The following is a 16,364-nucleotide window of genomic DNA, read 5'->3' on the forward strand; positions in this document are numbered from 1 at the left end:
TGTTGAGACATCGCCGGGAAGGACACCAGTAAGCAACTCCTGATCTGTCTCAAGGTCGGCAGCTAATTGTTCTACCTCTGTTGCTGTAGCCTCCACCGCTATCTCAACCGCTGGTTCTGGTACAACGTACTGCATGGCGTGAAAGATGGCTGCAGCTGGTACGACTGCTTCAGGATTAACAGGGCTTCTTGTTGGTTTGATCCTTGGAGTGGCAGCTGAAAATGAGAGAGTTAAATTTATAATGAAAGGTCCATGTACTGGAGCACTTTGTTACCTTTGTTTCAAAAGAATTGCACAGGGAATCTGATATACCCATCATTGCTGTTGCCCTAAGCCTCTGAATGTCCATAGGGTGGGCCTGCCGTGGGATGAACAAGGTCTATGAACATGTTGTGTCCTTTGGTAATTCCACATGCAATATGTGACCATCCCTGCTACAACACTGTCTACAGGGTAGTCACATTCCCCTTCAGTGCTTCAATCATATTTACAGCCGCAGTCCATTGGCTAAAAGCCACCTCCTTCATCTAAAACATCATACCCGCCATCATAATCAGCAAGGTATTCAAGGGCGCCGTTCGACAAAAACTTCTGCCTCTGAGGCATTTTTTCAAACACGTGTCATGTCCTGCTCCATCCTGCTGACTGCCAAAATAATAGTGTCATGTGTCTCTCCCTTCAGATTTTACATCGTACTGATGATATCCACATGCAGGGAGCATTTATACGCTGTGTGCTGCGTTGTGCGATCAAGAGATACATAATGAGAAAATTTTAACCTCATGACGTGCGGTGCACGTCATCCGCACGGAACAGTGCATGTGTCATGACGTGCACTGCACGTCATCCGCAGCGAAAGGGTTAAATCATTAAAAGTGAATGTGGCTGACAGGAACCATGAATTATACACTTACCTGGGGTTGGTTGAAATTCCATTTTTTCTCCATCAGTGTGATGCGTTACAGGAGTCGAGTGTGCAGGTTGCATTATTTCACCATCATTCTAATGTTTTACTGGAGGTCTTGCGGAAGGTCTCGAAAAGGTGTCTTGCATGACCACTTTATCTGAAAATGAAATGAGTAAATTAATTATTAGATTTCATGTACCCTAAAGTTCCTCCAGAGAGAACAGATATGGGCGAGATGTCCCAATCAATAACTAGGGCTATATTGGCCCTTATTGGAGTGATTCATCCCTGCATCATTCCTCCCAAGTTCGATTAGAAAGCCAAAAAATTGGGCTGGGTGGATTTATGGCGTTGATGGGTTGTTGGCAGAATCTGAAACAGTGTACTACACGAAGTGGGGTCCACACGGGAAGAGGGCCCAGCACCTGCATACCCTAGGATGGCTATTACTTGAGGATATGTTAGTAGTAAAAGCCTCGGCAGTGCCCCCTCCCTCACCAGGTTCAGAGGCCTGGCAATAGGCTTGCGGATGGGCAACCGGCGGGGGGAGGAATTGCCTGACACCTCCAGCCTGAACCAAATAAAAAAAAGGAATAGCGTCACGTTCTCTCCCACGGAACATTCGGGTATGTAGGCATAGGCCTACATTTTGTACCAGTATGGCCTTCATTTAACATGATTCTCCGATATACCCGTGTTTGAATAGTTTAGGCCTATCATGACCTAATGGAGGGGATAAAATTGTGAGTTTTGAAGCAGTTGCAGATGCAAAATACACAGGAAATCAATTGTCGGATGATCGTGAACTATTTCCGGACGATGTAGGCCTAAATCCTTTCAAAAGTCATAGATAAAAGCAACCATTACAATATGGGAGCTTTACACTACATAGACAGAACCAATTGGTTTGATAACACCTTAGGTGGACGTATTCCTATAGAACAACCCATGTACATTTAGGGTCGGGCGGTAGGCCTAACCTTGAAACAAACTGAAAACTTTCTGCCTCACTGTAACTTTCTTTGACTAAAACTTACCATTATCATTGACCCTCTTGCTTCTTTGTGCCTTCAGCGCCATTTCTAAGATGATCCTTCTGCGAGAACAAGCCATTTTGTTGGAAAAATGGCTTGTGAAACAGAGACAATCATGCAATGAGAGAGAACAATGTCAAATTGAGATGTAATCAATTCTGCAGTAAGTGCAGCCTCACTTTCAGAAATGTGACTTCTCCCAAGCAAAACTGCAGTATCTTCCAGATTTATGACGCCATCCCAAGCCAAAGTGCAGTAAGTGAAGATACTGCTCTTTTGCTTGGTTTTACCACGTCTGATCTGTAGATACTGCTAATGTGATATACAGTAACAGGCCACCCTGGTGGGAATTATGGGAACTAAAGTGTTCAATAGAAAGAGTGTGTTGAGTTGTGTCATGATATGTAAAAATCTCAATTTGGTCAAAATTGCAGATACTGCAGTCTCTCTTGGGGGGGGGGGGGGGGGCAGAACTACCCTCGTCAAAATCAGGAGATCATACTATGTAAGTTTAGATAACATTGCTTAAAGTAGAAACAAGTCAGGGACTAACTAGGAGTACGCCTATCCTTAAATCAGTGGTAATACTAAAACAGAAAAGCGATCTCAGCTATTGTAGGACCAAATACAACATATGACATCTCATATGAAATAAGAATTAATAACGAATAAAGGGATGTGGTTTAAACTCTTCAGAATGGACCAAAACCAAATGTTAGGTCGCAGACTTAACCTACAGTCAAATTGTTTGTATAACTAATAGGCCTGAGGCTCAAGTTGTCTGACAGAGGTGACATTCTAGGACAGGGTCCTCATTTACGGACGTCCTTGAGTGAAACCAAATAAGCTAGGCTGACTACATGCCCTGCCATACATCTCTTAATAACATCTACAAGTACCTTCTGACAACCAGCTAGGCCCTTAGTGGAAGCTGACTTAGGTCGCATTTCAATATTACATTTAGACATCAGAATACAAAATACAAAACTTTAATGGCAAACTTCAGCGCTCAGTTACACTCCCCCCGTTTTGGTAACCCTTGCCCCCAAGGTGTCATAAGTAACATAGATATGCGTAAGCACTGTTAGTCAAAGTCCAATAAGCTGATAATGTCCTTGTTCCTGGAAGTGGCTCTCCGTCTCTCGAGAGGGGCACGTCTGTTACGGAGCAATTCTGAAACAGTTTCATCTCTGAAAGACACCAACGCAACTTTGAAACCGCAACTCTGAAAGTAGATAACTTTGTTGTCGTCCGCGAGATGTCTCAGCCGGTGCATCAAGTAGTGATTAACTAATGAATGCCCAGTCCTCTGGTCTATGTATAGTGTATAGTGTATAGTGTATAGTATAGGCAAAGTTTGAGGAATCTAGCGCTGCTGTTCAAGGAGAATCAACCACACACATAATTAAGCCTTTGTTACACGTTGCATGAGCTACATGTACGAAGTCCGAACTGAACAGCCTTCCAGCCCCTTTCTCCGGAAATTTAGTCAATGAAACCCTCATCGGGATTTTCCACAGCAGCAATAGAGGGGGGGGGGGGCGTTATAGTCACCAGTCAACATTAGTCATCGGGCCCTGTCATCAACTTTTGAAGTTGATGTTGGCTCAATATGTAAGCCATACCGGTAATTAAACAAAATGTACCTCCAAAATGGGGGGGGGGGGGGGACATTCTGGGCATTTTTTTGCATCCTAATAGATTGAAAAGAAAACTTGTCACTAATCTACCGACTATATGTATTTCTCACTTACATGCATGCTACACATGACATTATACATAAACTAATTATAAAAAAGTATATTCTCCGATACTGTAGAGTCCACGAGAGCCGTCACCATCACTACGAAAGCATTGGTATGTCCTGGCCCAGATAACTTGAAATTTATCCTGTAAGCCTTATCAAGCTCAATGCATGCAGTGTAAATCACTACCTGATAATTTTTTATCTTTGCTTTTTGGTCTGATAATTGTAAACGACTCTCACATGAACCATTAGTATACAAAGGCCTACTTCTTTCTCCCCATTTAACATTCCGACTCAAAAAGCAAAAGTATAATCCTGTCAAGAATGGGAAAGTACCGTGATTAGAAGTAAGCTATGATTTGTCCTTTAATCATTTGCTTAAATGAGAATTGGTTCGTACCTTCCGAATATCGGACAATTAAATGAGGAGAAAAACGTAGGTGTAATGAACAAGACGTAGAAGCAAAGTAGGCTACATTGTGTATAGAACGGCACGAAGTGCAATATATTGTTCGTCACCCTTCAGGATTTTCACAAACAGCGCAGCCGTGCGTACACAGGGAGAATATGATGAAAACTCTATATAAAATATTAAGAAGTGGGAAGCCAATCTATAGAAGTCTGTCAGCAAAACGTTTGGCCAAAGTAGCCTTCCACATGTCAAAGTGTTTGGCTGAGGATACGTCTAAAACAATGAACTCTCCCTCATCTGAGTAGTTGGTGTCGTTGTTGCTGCTCTTTAATAACCAGGTCGAAAGAAGCCCGTCTTTAAATCTCTGACAGTTTTGATGCATTCTGTGACAGTATGACCCAAGAAGATCGTTGCAAAAGTCCTCGACCGAAATGAGAAAATGTCCAGGCACTGTACGAATTGAACGTCCGTTTCTTTCCTCAGCTCTTACCCAGAGTCGTGTTTTATTGGAAATGCCCAAGAGGACCTCGCCCTCACCAGTGTTCATTTGTTCACCAATTTGAGCCTGATATTCACTCGTGCTTTCATACGCCATTTGCTCCAGAGAATCGTCTGTTTCCCCAAGCAAGGCCTGATCAATGTCCACAGTCATCTCAGTATCAATCTCTAGTGGCAGGGTGTCTGACAAATTGGTTGGGCCGGCAATTCCAGTTGTGATTTTTCCTTTGCCTGCTGCAACTCCATGAAGTTAATTATTGCTTCAAAGGAATTGAACTGATCGGCGATATTCAAATACTCCTCTGAAAAAGGGATGTCATCTGTCGACTTTTTGTTAAGTGTGATTCGCTTGCGGCGGCTTTCTTCCTCGGCTCGTGTTAAAGATGCAACATCACTTACGGAGAACCATTCCTCACTCTCTACCCCATCCAACTTGTATGCAACTTTGTACCGATATATTGGTTTGTTTGTTTTGGTCACAGTTCCTTCAACCGCCAGTCGTGCCTTCATGGACTTTCCTCCCCTTTTTAGGCGTTTGTCCTTTCCCTGTACCCGGTCATACACCTTCTCGCCTACCTCGTAGGAGCTAGGTGGATCTTTTCCAAGACGTTTCTTGACCATTTTGTCGGCAAATTTCGTCGAGGACGCCCGCGCCCTACCTCTCACAACATCTGCAGCCTCTTGAAATGAACGCATGTCTTCCTTGGCAAGGTTTACATCAAACTGTGAAGTTATCTGAAAAAAGTTGATTTGAAATTAGTTTTTAGAAATTACTTAGTAGTACCAGTAGGCCTAAAATACCAATCGGTGGCAAGTGCTCGATGACCACTCTTTGGATACCATTCATATCAGCATAAAACATTGTGATTCATGTTCAAATCGGAGTGGCTTGACATTTGACTGTGATGCGATAGCAAGGACTATTATATCAATTTACATGCTGTTGACACTGAAAGCATTACCTCTGTTCCTTCGTCATCCGACCCCTCTTCACTAGATATCCCAGCATTGTCTTCTTCCGCTTCTGACGTACTGTTGACTTGCTCTGCCTTCTTCCCCGGAAACCATGGATGTCGTGCATAGTATACTTCAAATGGACAAAGTTTATCTAAAAGAAAAATGGTCAGAATTAATTACATTTCGTGAATTCGATTTCGTGAACTTCAGATTTCTTGGGGACGATTCTTCGCCTCCCAATCTCCACAATCCTGTCTTCCTCGATTCCCGTGACGGGCATCAGCTTCCTACTCAAGAGGTTCACGCCCGACCACTTCTTTTTGCAGGCCCTCTTCTCTAGCTTAGTAGACAAGTCCCGCCACCTCACATCCTCCCCAAGAAACCGTAAAAGAACCTCATATATGTCGTCGTCCATGGCATACACTGACGAATCCTTCTTCCCATGTTCCTGAAATAAAATGGAGATACACGTTCATGTCTTTCAAGATTTTGAGTCGAAAAAGCGGAAATACTTGTTTTGGCCTTTGAGGAATAGGCATCACCACCGCCGATCCTTCCTCTGATAGCAGGCATACAGGGGTGTCTATATACTGAAGATCGAAGACCGAAGACCCCCTAGAAATCAAGAACCCAAACTAAAAAACGAGGACCCGAATGTCAACTATTAAACAAAGACCCCTTTCGTTTTATAGTTGACACAAGAGCCTTCGTTTTATAGTTGACATCAGGGTCTTTGTTTTATAGTTGACATTAGGATCTTCACTTTATAGGTATTTTGGATGGGGGGGGGCGGGGGTCTGTGATCTTCAGTCTTCGGTCTTTACTCTTCAGTGTATAGACTAACAGGGCCTGATACGAACCATAACATTATTTGGCCGATAAAATTATAGTGGACTCAACATTCAATGGCAAGAGATGTAGACCTAGGCCTATACTACCGGTAGAGGGTAGCGCCAACATTGTATCAGTGATTAGGGCGTTTTACAACTTTTTTTTTCATTCATTTATTCATCTGACATATCTGAGAGTGAAACCAAAATTCACTATTTCACAAGCTAACATTGCTTTTCAATATCAGTATAGTCCTAAACTAGGCCTAAACTGGTTTCAATTCTCATGTGTATGGTGAGCTTCTCCCGTCGGTCACTACCAGTCTTTTTCAGATAGACAGTCATGTTGTTGTCTTCAGGATCGGCTCATTAAATTAGAACACTTTGCAATGAAAGGGTAGGACTTGAAGAGATCCAGTCGTGGCACAAACTTTTTAGACTGAACGTTGTAAAAACAACTAAAGGGGTCATTGACTGGAGCATGTAGGTGGGTTAAACCTCCATGACTGGAGTCAGTAATGTTATACAATGCTATGCAATGCTATCTTGATGCCAGCTCGCTACCCACGGGAGAACTAAAGCTGCAAAAAATTAACAATGGAAGCTTCTTCTCGTTAAAAGGAATAATCAACATGCTTCATCTTGGCTTCTATCATCGCCGTGTGTTGCCTAGGCCTATATAATAATAATTATACGACTGCTCATCACTAATGGGGTCCTGGGTAGGCCTACACATGCTCGTTGGTCAGCCTAAAACATGACCCATGTGGAGACCAAAGCAGGAAAAATGTTGGAGATGAAAATGACCCCCTTTTCATCCATAGTGCCGACCAAATTCAACAGATTCCGTGAAAAACACCCCTTTTAATGAAGAAATGATTAAATGAGACCCGAAGATCGAAAATTTACCCAATATTTGCTGGTCACCCCGCCCGCCACTAAGGGTATGAAAACAACCCTTGCTAACGCGCCTTTTTTACCAACTAGCATGGTGTACCCGACCTCAGAATGCCTATTGAGTGAACCGAGCCCGGGTCGGACAGAAACACATTCAGCCATGCCTTAGTACTAGTAGCCTACGGTAGTTGATAAAGCTTGGAATCAGTGAAACCTTGAAACCAGTGATAAACTTTGGAATCAGTCCTAAAAATGCATAAAAAACATGAAATAATGCCATTGGAACCTAAGGTGGTAACGAATCAATATTTGGAGATTATTTTTACATGATCAGATCGGAATTTGACGGCAGTTTAGAAATCAGTCGCATATCCGATTCAACAATCTATATTTTAGAACAACCCAGTCATACCTCGCCTCCAGTGAACATTACTGATCTTCCAAATATGGGCATGCACGTCACGACACGCCCACCACACACCCATGATATGGACCAATCAGCGCTCCGCTTACTAAGCCACCACACGGGGCCTACTTGAGCTACGGAGCGGTGTGATCATACAGGGTGATACAGAGAAGATTGACTACATCATGCAGTACCGGCTGGCACTTATCCGTACATCATCTTAAACATGACAAGAAACGTAGATGAAGGTTTATTACCGAAGGTTTTAGCCGGGTTTGGAGATGAAAAATGTGAACAAATTCCTTCGCTGTGAGCGATTTCGTACATCTTTATGTATACATCGAGGGATGTAGATATCTTTTCGTGATGTCACCAGTTCTAAGCGGACACATTTTTTAGTGATTCCCGTGAGCATGTTTGTCCTATCTACCAAGCTTAATCAGAGCATTATATACAAAATGATTCTTCTGATAAAAACGTTTTATATTAGTATATGGAATACAAAACAATCACAAAACCTTTCTTTTGCTTTCATTGAAAAGAAATCATTAGATATTTGCAATTGCGGCCCGTCATGAATATAAGTTTATTATTTAACGACAACAACGCATTTCAAATGCATTCCATGATGACGTCATCCTCCACAGAAAGGTGGTTTCTGACTGTAATTTCAAGCGAGATATTCCAAACTATGATCAAATTTAAGAAGAAATGTCCCTTTGTACGAAACTCGCCTTTATTAATTGTAATTCTTCAGATCTTTCGTGATACATGTAGCTTTAGCATTCATGATGGTGAAAGGTAGTTCATCTGAGCTGGTGTCAGCAGCGGCGGCGGCGGTTCAATCTGTAATTAATAATCATTTAAATAAGCCTAATGCTAATTTTACCTAAAGATATAAGACATGAGAAATTGATATAAATCGGCAACCAGAATCAAACTTACAAAGCTGGGGACTCTAAAATGTCTCTGAAATAGTATTGAAAATCATATTGAAAATAGTTTGACTTTGAGTTCTTATAATTATCGTGATGTTGCTTTCTTGGCTTCTGATATCTCACTGCCGAGCGAGACCACACCGTGGACGCCTGTCCTACTTAAAAGGAGACTATATCCTGTTTAACAGATAAAATGGTCATTTTTTGTCCTAGCTGTACCAGTTACCAGAGTTTCAAAGAGAATAACGTTAATTAACTTTGTCAGAAAGTTCCTGTTGACAACGTGGTTGACGACCATCCCAAAGAAAGATGCTAGAATTTTACGTCAACAAGTAAGAAGAAGTGTGGTATAGGCCTACATTGATTTTGTCCGTAACATTCCGGCCCCATAAATGCGTCCTAGCCTAGCATTTACCTGATAATTAAACCTAAATAAGAGATGAGACAAAATCCCTTAAAAACAATCCTATTAGAAACTTATTAATAATCCAGCCTAATATGGGCCTACATGCATACCGTAATACATATCATGGATGAGCAATCAATGGTTGTATGAGACAAGGTCGCACATGCCAAACTTTAACACGCAACACCAAAAAGAACATCCTGTAATTTCAGTGTCTGCGTCAGTTCACGAAGCTCACTAGATATCAACAGACGACTCAAGTAAACACAGCTTGGTGACAGGTCTTATCAGCTCATTATGCTGTGTTTTGATTTTGGCTGACCTCACCCGGCCATCCTTTCCAGGATACGTCTCCATCACTCGTCCCAACATCCAGGAATTCCTGTGAGCATTGTCATCTACAATCAGAACCAGGTCATCTGGTTTCAGGTTTTGACTTGCGTGACACCATTTCTGTTGCTCTTGCAGGGCAGTCAGATATTCCTTTGTCCACCTACGCCAAAACAGGTCAGCGACATATTGCACTTGCTTCCATTTTCTTCTGTACAGATCTGTCTCATCAAATAGTCCAGGAGGTCGGCATGATCCCGGACGCAGTAGCAACAAATGGTTTGGTGTGATAGGTTGTAAGTCATCTGGGTCATCCGACAGCTTTGTCAAGGGTCTTCAATTTATTATGGCTTCAACCAGGCACATCATTGTGTTAAGAGTCTCATCTGTCAGGTTCTGTTGTTTTATTATGCCGTCTAATACTTTCCTAACAGACCTGATCTGCCTCTCCCATACACTCCCCATGTGGGATGCTGCAGGTGGATTGAATACCCAGGTGATCTCTCTTTGACGCATGTATTCTTCAACTCGGCCAAGATTCCATTCGCGAATGGCTCTCCTCAACTCTTTCTGTGCCCCCACAAAGTTCGTGCCATTATCGGACCGGATCCTGATTGGTGTCCCTCGTCTACTTACAAATCTCTGCAGGGCGTTGATGAACGAATCTGTGGTTAAACTCTCTGCCACCTCAATGTGTGTGGCCCTGGTTGTGAGGCAGGTAAAAATGCATCCATATCGCTTTACCAAGCACCGGCCTTGTTTGACATGATACGGGCCAAAGTAGTCCAATCCTACGTGACTGAAGGCTGCTCTAGGGGGAGCCACTCGGTCAGTAGGCAAGTCTGCCATTTGTTGGGTCATTGGTTGAGCATTTCTTTTTCGACAGCGCATACATCTGGTGATGTTTCTTCTTATTGCGAGTCTTCCCTTGATGATCCAATATTTCTGTCAGATTTCTGTCAGCACCCTTTCTGATCCGGAATGGCCCGTCAAATTGTGGAAATATTGAACTATCAGGTCGACCACGTGACCTTTCTTAGGCAATATGATCTGGTGTTTCGTCTGATCAGGCAGGTTGGAATTTCCCAGACGACCACCCACGCGCAGGACTCCATTGACATACAGCACTGGGTTCAACTTTCTTAGCTTGCCGGTCTTGGACTGGACATCATCAAACGCCTTCCTTTGCACGAATTTGAGCACTTCCTGCTCGGCTTCCCAAAGCTCATTCACAGTAAGACCACCACAAGGAGAGGTCGAGGGTCCTTGCACTGGATTACCCTTATTCCTGACCTTCTGACGCAGCACCTTCTTCAGTCGCAGCAACCATGCCATCCCCTTCTTGAGCCTATACAAACAGGAATAGTGATTTATTATCCTGCTGATAGCCTGGTGTCCTTGATCTGGAATCTCACCAGTTACATAAACCTTCACCTCGGGTTTGACCTCAATTCCTTCAGTCTGGTGTTTATCAATAATTGGCTGGTTTGGCCAGTCCGTCTCTGGTTTCTTCAGGAATTCGGGTCCGTGTTTCCACCGGTCATTTCCAATCAGTTCATCAGCTGTCATACCTCGTGATACGTCATCTGCTGGATTCTGATCAGTTGGTACATGCCTCCATTGTGTGGGCACAGTGTTCTCATGGATCTTAGCCACCCTGTTTGCAACGAATGTTTGGTATCTCTTTGCCTCATTCCTTATGTAATATAGTACAATCATACTGTCCGTCCAGAAAATAGACTCGCAAAGAGGAATCTCAAGTTCGCTACGCAACAGTTTGTCTAGTTTCACTGCTTCGTCAGCTGCAGTCAGTTCGAGCCTTGGGATAGTGGTGGTCTTTAATGGGGTTAGCTTTACCTTGGTCATAACTAGTGCGCAGTGAACACGTCCATTAACGTCTTCCTGTCTGAGATAGCTTGTTGCGCCAAGACCTCCTTCTGATGCATCCGAAAAATGGTGCAGCTGGCTATGTACTATTTTGTCCAGATCGTCTGAACGTAGACATCGGGGCACAGAGAAGTTTTCAAGCTTTGGTAAATCCTCACGCCACCTATTCCATTGCTGCTGTTGATCTTCGGACATTTCATCATCCCATCCTAACCCTTCTCTGCACAGATCCTGGAATTAGGTCCTCGCTTTCAACACAAATGGACTGACCAGTCCCAGTGGATCATACACCGAACTCAGGATGCTGAGCACACCCCGTTTTGTCATCGGGCGGTCTTGTGTGGTAATACATGGTCTGAAGGTATCCAGCTCTACATCCCAAACCATTCCCAGCGCTCGTTCCATGGGTAGACCATCACTGTCTAAATCTAGGTCCTTCATCTCCTTGGCCAAATCAGAATTTGGGATGGCTTTCAAGAGAACGCGGCTGTTACTGGCCCACTTGACGACATCCATTCCTCCTCTTTTTAGCAGTTCACGGAGATTGGTCGACAGCACAATTGCTTCAGGGTCATTCGGCTTACTTCAAAGGACATCGTCCACGTACATTGACCTATTTACCGTTTCGGCCGTCTCTGGAGGGAAGTCTGAAGCATTGTCAGCTGCAGTTTTCTTCAATGCATAGTTTGCGGCACTGGGGCTCCAGACTCCACCAAATATGTGAGTTCGCATTCTGTAATGAATTGGAGCCTTTGTCATGTCACCCTCATCAAAATACAGAAAGCGGAGCACGTCCCTATGGTCCTTTTCAACCCTGACCTGATTAAACATTGCCTTTACATCTGACGTAAACCCTACTTTCTCTTGGCGGAACCGCAACAGCACTCCAATCAACTTATTTGTCAAGTCGGGACCTTGTAGCACATTATCATTCAGTGACGTTCCTCTGTGTTTGGCAGCACAGTCGAAGACTATTCTTGTTTTGCCTGGCTTCTTTGGGTTCAATACGGGATGGTGAGGAAGGTACCATTCCATCCTTCCTGCCCATTTCCTTGTCTGGCACCACTTCTGCATAACCCTCTTCCAGCAGGACCTTGATCTCGGTGTTGTACTTTTCATGCAGCGTAGCATCCTTCTGAAGTCTTCTTCCTAGGCTTTCCAACCTTTTCTTTGCCATAGTATAGTTGTCGGGTAAATTTGGGGGCCTTTGTTTGAACGGTATGGGCAAAGTATAATGTCCATCATGTAACACTGCTGTCCTATCCCAAAGGTCAATCACCTTTCTGTCATCCATCGATAGGCCAGTCCCATCACCTAGATTGTCGAGCTTCCAAAATTGCTCAACCTGTTGCTGTAGACTTGTGTCATTGTTTACAAAGTGACAGCTGTGTCCATCGGTCCTCTCATTTTCCTCAAATGGTCCGTTTAGGGTCCATCCCAGGGTTGTCCTTACAGCGTACGGCACCCCTCGGGGATCGTCATTATGACTCTTGACCTCCAGTGGAACCAAGGCCTCCGGCACGTCCTGTCCTATGAGCAGGTCTACCTTGTCAGTATCTACCGTCAGGATATCCAGTCCTTGTAGGTGAGGCCAGTCATTTAAATCTGTAGGTTTTATGTCATTGGGCCTAAGATTGAGGCTAGTCTTGGAGAAAACGTGGGGAAGAGTAATGACCTCCTTACCATCAAGGTCAGTTACTTCCAACCCATAAATCGTGGTCTCAAACCGACTATCTTTCCTTTCTGTCGTTGTCAATTCTGTCACTGTCGTTTTACCTTTTAGTCCGAGTTTGGTCGCCAGGCTTTCAGTGCACAGTGTGGCAGTAGAACAGTTATCTAACATAGCATAGGTTACAACTTCTTCACTCCCTCCAATACCCTTGACCTTTACCGGAATCATCGGCGACGCAATCCGCTTGTTACCGGCCCCAGTGGACAAGCTAATGGCATTGTTCCCTGCGGGTTTAGCTGACTTTACATCTGTCTTCTTTTCTTCAACATTGTGGCCTTGTGCCCGAGGCTTGGGTGCTGGAGCGCCATCTAAATGAAGGAACGTGCTGTGCTTCTTTCCGCAGCCCGGAGCCTTACATGCGGGCGGTCTTGTGCAGTTCGAAGCAAAATGTGATCCTCTCAAACAATTCTTGCAGACCTTGTTGTCTCTGATGGTAACCCATCTCTCATTTTGCGTCATCTTCTTGAAGATTTCACAGGCCGTCACATAATGAGGGCCTTGGCATACCAGGCATTTGGGTGTCCTGGGCTTGTCACTGCTAGAGCCTTGGTCTCCTATATCTGTCTGGATACTGAACGTGGACCGTGGGCGGGGCTTTGGCTTGTTATCTTACTTCTGGTGAGATTCTACCTTGGGCTCTTTAGCACCACTCTTGCCAAACACCGGATCATTTTCTTCTTCAGCAGCCTCAGAGATAAACTGCAGGAGATCCTTTACTCCTGGGTTTCTTGAGCCATCGTCCTTGCTGTGCCGGATCTTATAGACCACTCTCTTCCATCTATTCTGGAGATACAGTGGCAACCTCTCCACAATCTGCACCAAGTACGAATCGTTCATCATGCGATCCAACTGTTTCATGGCGGTCAACGTTTCAACGCAGTTCTTCAAGTCATCAGCTAGATCCCTTATTGCTTCTGGATCCTTGGCTTGCCTCCTGTTGACAATCCGGTCGACCCAGGGCTGACTAACCACAAAGTCACTACCAAACCGGTCCTTTAATAGTTTTCTTGCGAGTGTGTAACCCTCTGCCGGATCCTTTACTGCGCAACACTCAATCACCTGCCTTGCCTTTCCTGTACAGTATTGCAGAAGCCTACTTAGCTTGACACTGTCGTCAATGAGGTCACGGTCAACGGAGTTTTCGAATGCCCTTATAAACAGCCAAAACCTAAGAGGATCCCCGTCAAAGGTCATCAGATCTACCTTAGGCAACTGCAGTGTATTTAATAACATCCTTTGCTGCTGTTGCCCTTGCTGCAAAACCTCCATAAGAGCGTCTGGAACTGTAGGGCTACTCATATTACTTACTGTTGGCTGGTTGCTCATCACATTGCTTCCTGGAAATGGTGTAAAGAAACTGGTGTTGACAGGTGGCACACTTTCCGGTGCCATTGGGGTAGATTGATAGTTGGCATAGTTAGTCATATTTCCAAGGACACGACCTGGTTGAAATTCAGGTCGCGTTGGATCCAATCTAGTGTCATTTGTCTTTAACACATTGGGACCACCGTTCCTGGAAACGCCCACCTTCTCGGACGCTACAGGACTTCTACTTGATTTAAATGCTCTTTCCTTTGCCTGAGCATGTGCTAATTTGGCCTTCATTTCCAACTCTTCCCGCTGTTGTGACATTTCAAGCTCTTTCTTGGCAAGAGCTTGTCTCTCCGACGATAGCGATGCCTCTACTTCATACGCGGCACACTTGGCTGCTGCCTGCATCTGGGCCATGGAAACACTGGACCTGTGGCTGCCGCTACGGCTACTGACAGACCTGTGCTTACAAGCTACGTTTGAAACTGAATCGTCTGCGCTAATTGTATCTAGTGAGCTTACATCTGAACTGACACTACTGGCCGCCTTTTCCGAGAGCCTTTCCGTTAAAGCCTCAGACCAAGAAGATATTCCTTCTAGGCGTCGCTTCATGAAACGCGCTACCCCATCGCAATACAACCTTGACTCGGCAATATCTTCTGCACTGTAAAGAAGACTATGATATGCATTATGGCATGCAAGAAAATTTGTGAAAATCCTACCTAAATCGTCACCTAATTTGGTAATCCTTTCCAACTTTTCCTTTGAATCAGTACAGTCCAACAGTATCTGAATCTCATTTCCCTTTCTTGTCAATAGTCCCTTTGCAGTTGAGCGTCTTTGCTTTAAAGTCTTTAATTCCCTTTGAAGTAACATTGCAGCGGCCATTTTCACAATCTGTCTCGGTCAGCGTCGATCAGCCTCGAATCATTAGATGTTCCTCCGAACGTCGCAAGATACAAAGACGGTCAGCGTCGATCACCCTCGAATCATTAGATGTTCCTCCGAACGTCGCAAGATACACAGACGGTCAGCGTTGATCAGCCTCGAATCATTAGATGTTCCTCCGAACGTCGCAAGATACACAGACGGCCAGCCTAGCCTGTCTAACCTAACTAAAGAAAGTTCCTTCGAAAGTCGAAAGATAATTCCATCCAGAATTCATCTTTATTGAACAGAAATGTAATTTCGAGCGAGATATTCCAAACTATGATCAAATTTAAGAAGAAATGTCCCTTTGTACGAAACACGCCTTTATTAATTGTAATTCTTCAGATCTTTCGTGATACATGTAGCTTTAGCATTCATGATGGTGAAAGGTAGTTCATCTGAGCTGGTGTCAGCAGCGGCGGCGGCGGTTCAATCTGTAATTAATAATCATTGAAATAAGCCTGATGCTAATTTTACCTAAAGGTATAAGACATGAGAAATTGATATAAATCGGCAACCAGAATCAAACTTACAAAGCTGGGGACTCTAAAATGTCTCTGAAATAGTATTGAAAATCATATTGAAAATAGTTTGACTTTGAGTTCTTATAATTATCGTGATGTTGCTTTCTTGGCTTCTGATATCTCACTGCCGAGCGAGACCACACCGTGGACGCCTGTCCTACTTAAAAGGAGACTATATCCTGTTTAACAGATAAAATGGTCATTTTTTGTCCAAGCTGTACCAGTTACCGGAGTTTCAAAGAGAATAACGTTAATTAACTTTGTCAGAAAGTTCCTGTTAACAACGTGGTTGACGACCATCCTAAAGAAAGATGCTAGAATTTTACGTCAACAAGTAAGAAGAAGTGTGGTATAGGCCTACATTGATTTTGTCCGTAACACTGACACTACTGGCAAATTGCTATCAATAAAGTCAGCTGGGACAAGATTGGCAGTTGGAAGGGTATGAATCGTGGAAGGAACGCACCCGATTTCACGCGGTACTTGCACAGTTATTCCACGGTTTAGTTCTGACTATTCCAAGGTTTATCACTGGTTCCAAGGTTTCACTGATTCCAAGCTTTATCAACTACCGTAGCCTACATACCGGTACTACCGGTATATGGTATAATGATACGA

General features: G+C 43.9%; 1 protein-coding gene across 1 annotated transcript; it reads right to left on the reverse strand.

Annotated features, from left to right (window-relative positions):
• Positions 1–10,310: 10,310 nt before the first annotated feature.
• Positions 10,311–11,444, reverse strand: LOC135500976 (uncharacterized). The gene has a single exon (XM_064792696.1). The coding sequence runs from the start codon at positions 11,442–11,444 to the stop codon at positions 10,311–10,313; it is 1,134 nt and encodes a 377-aa protein (XP_064648766.1).
• Positions 11,445–16,364: the final 4,920 nt, after the last annotated feature.

Source organism: Lineus longissimus, chromosome 17 (assembly GCF_910592395.1).
Source record: "Lineus longissimus chromosome 17, tnLinLong1.2, whole genome shotgun sequence".
Taxonomy (NCBI): Eukaryota; Metazoa; Nemertea; class Pilidiophora; order Heteronemertea; family Lineidae; genus Lineus; species Lineus longissimus.

Excerpts from the sequence above, each read along its gene's own strand:
- LOC135500976 (XM_064792696.1), bottom strand. The coding sequence starts at position 11,444 with ATGTCCGAAGATCAACAGCAGCAATGGAATAGGTGGCGTGAGGATTTA.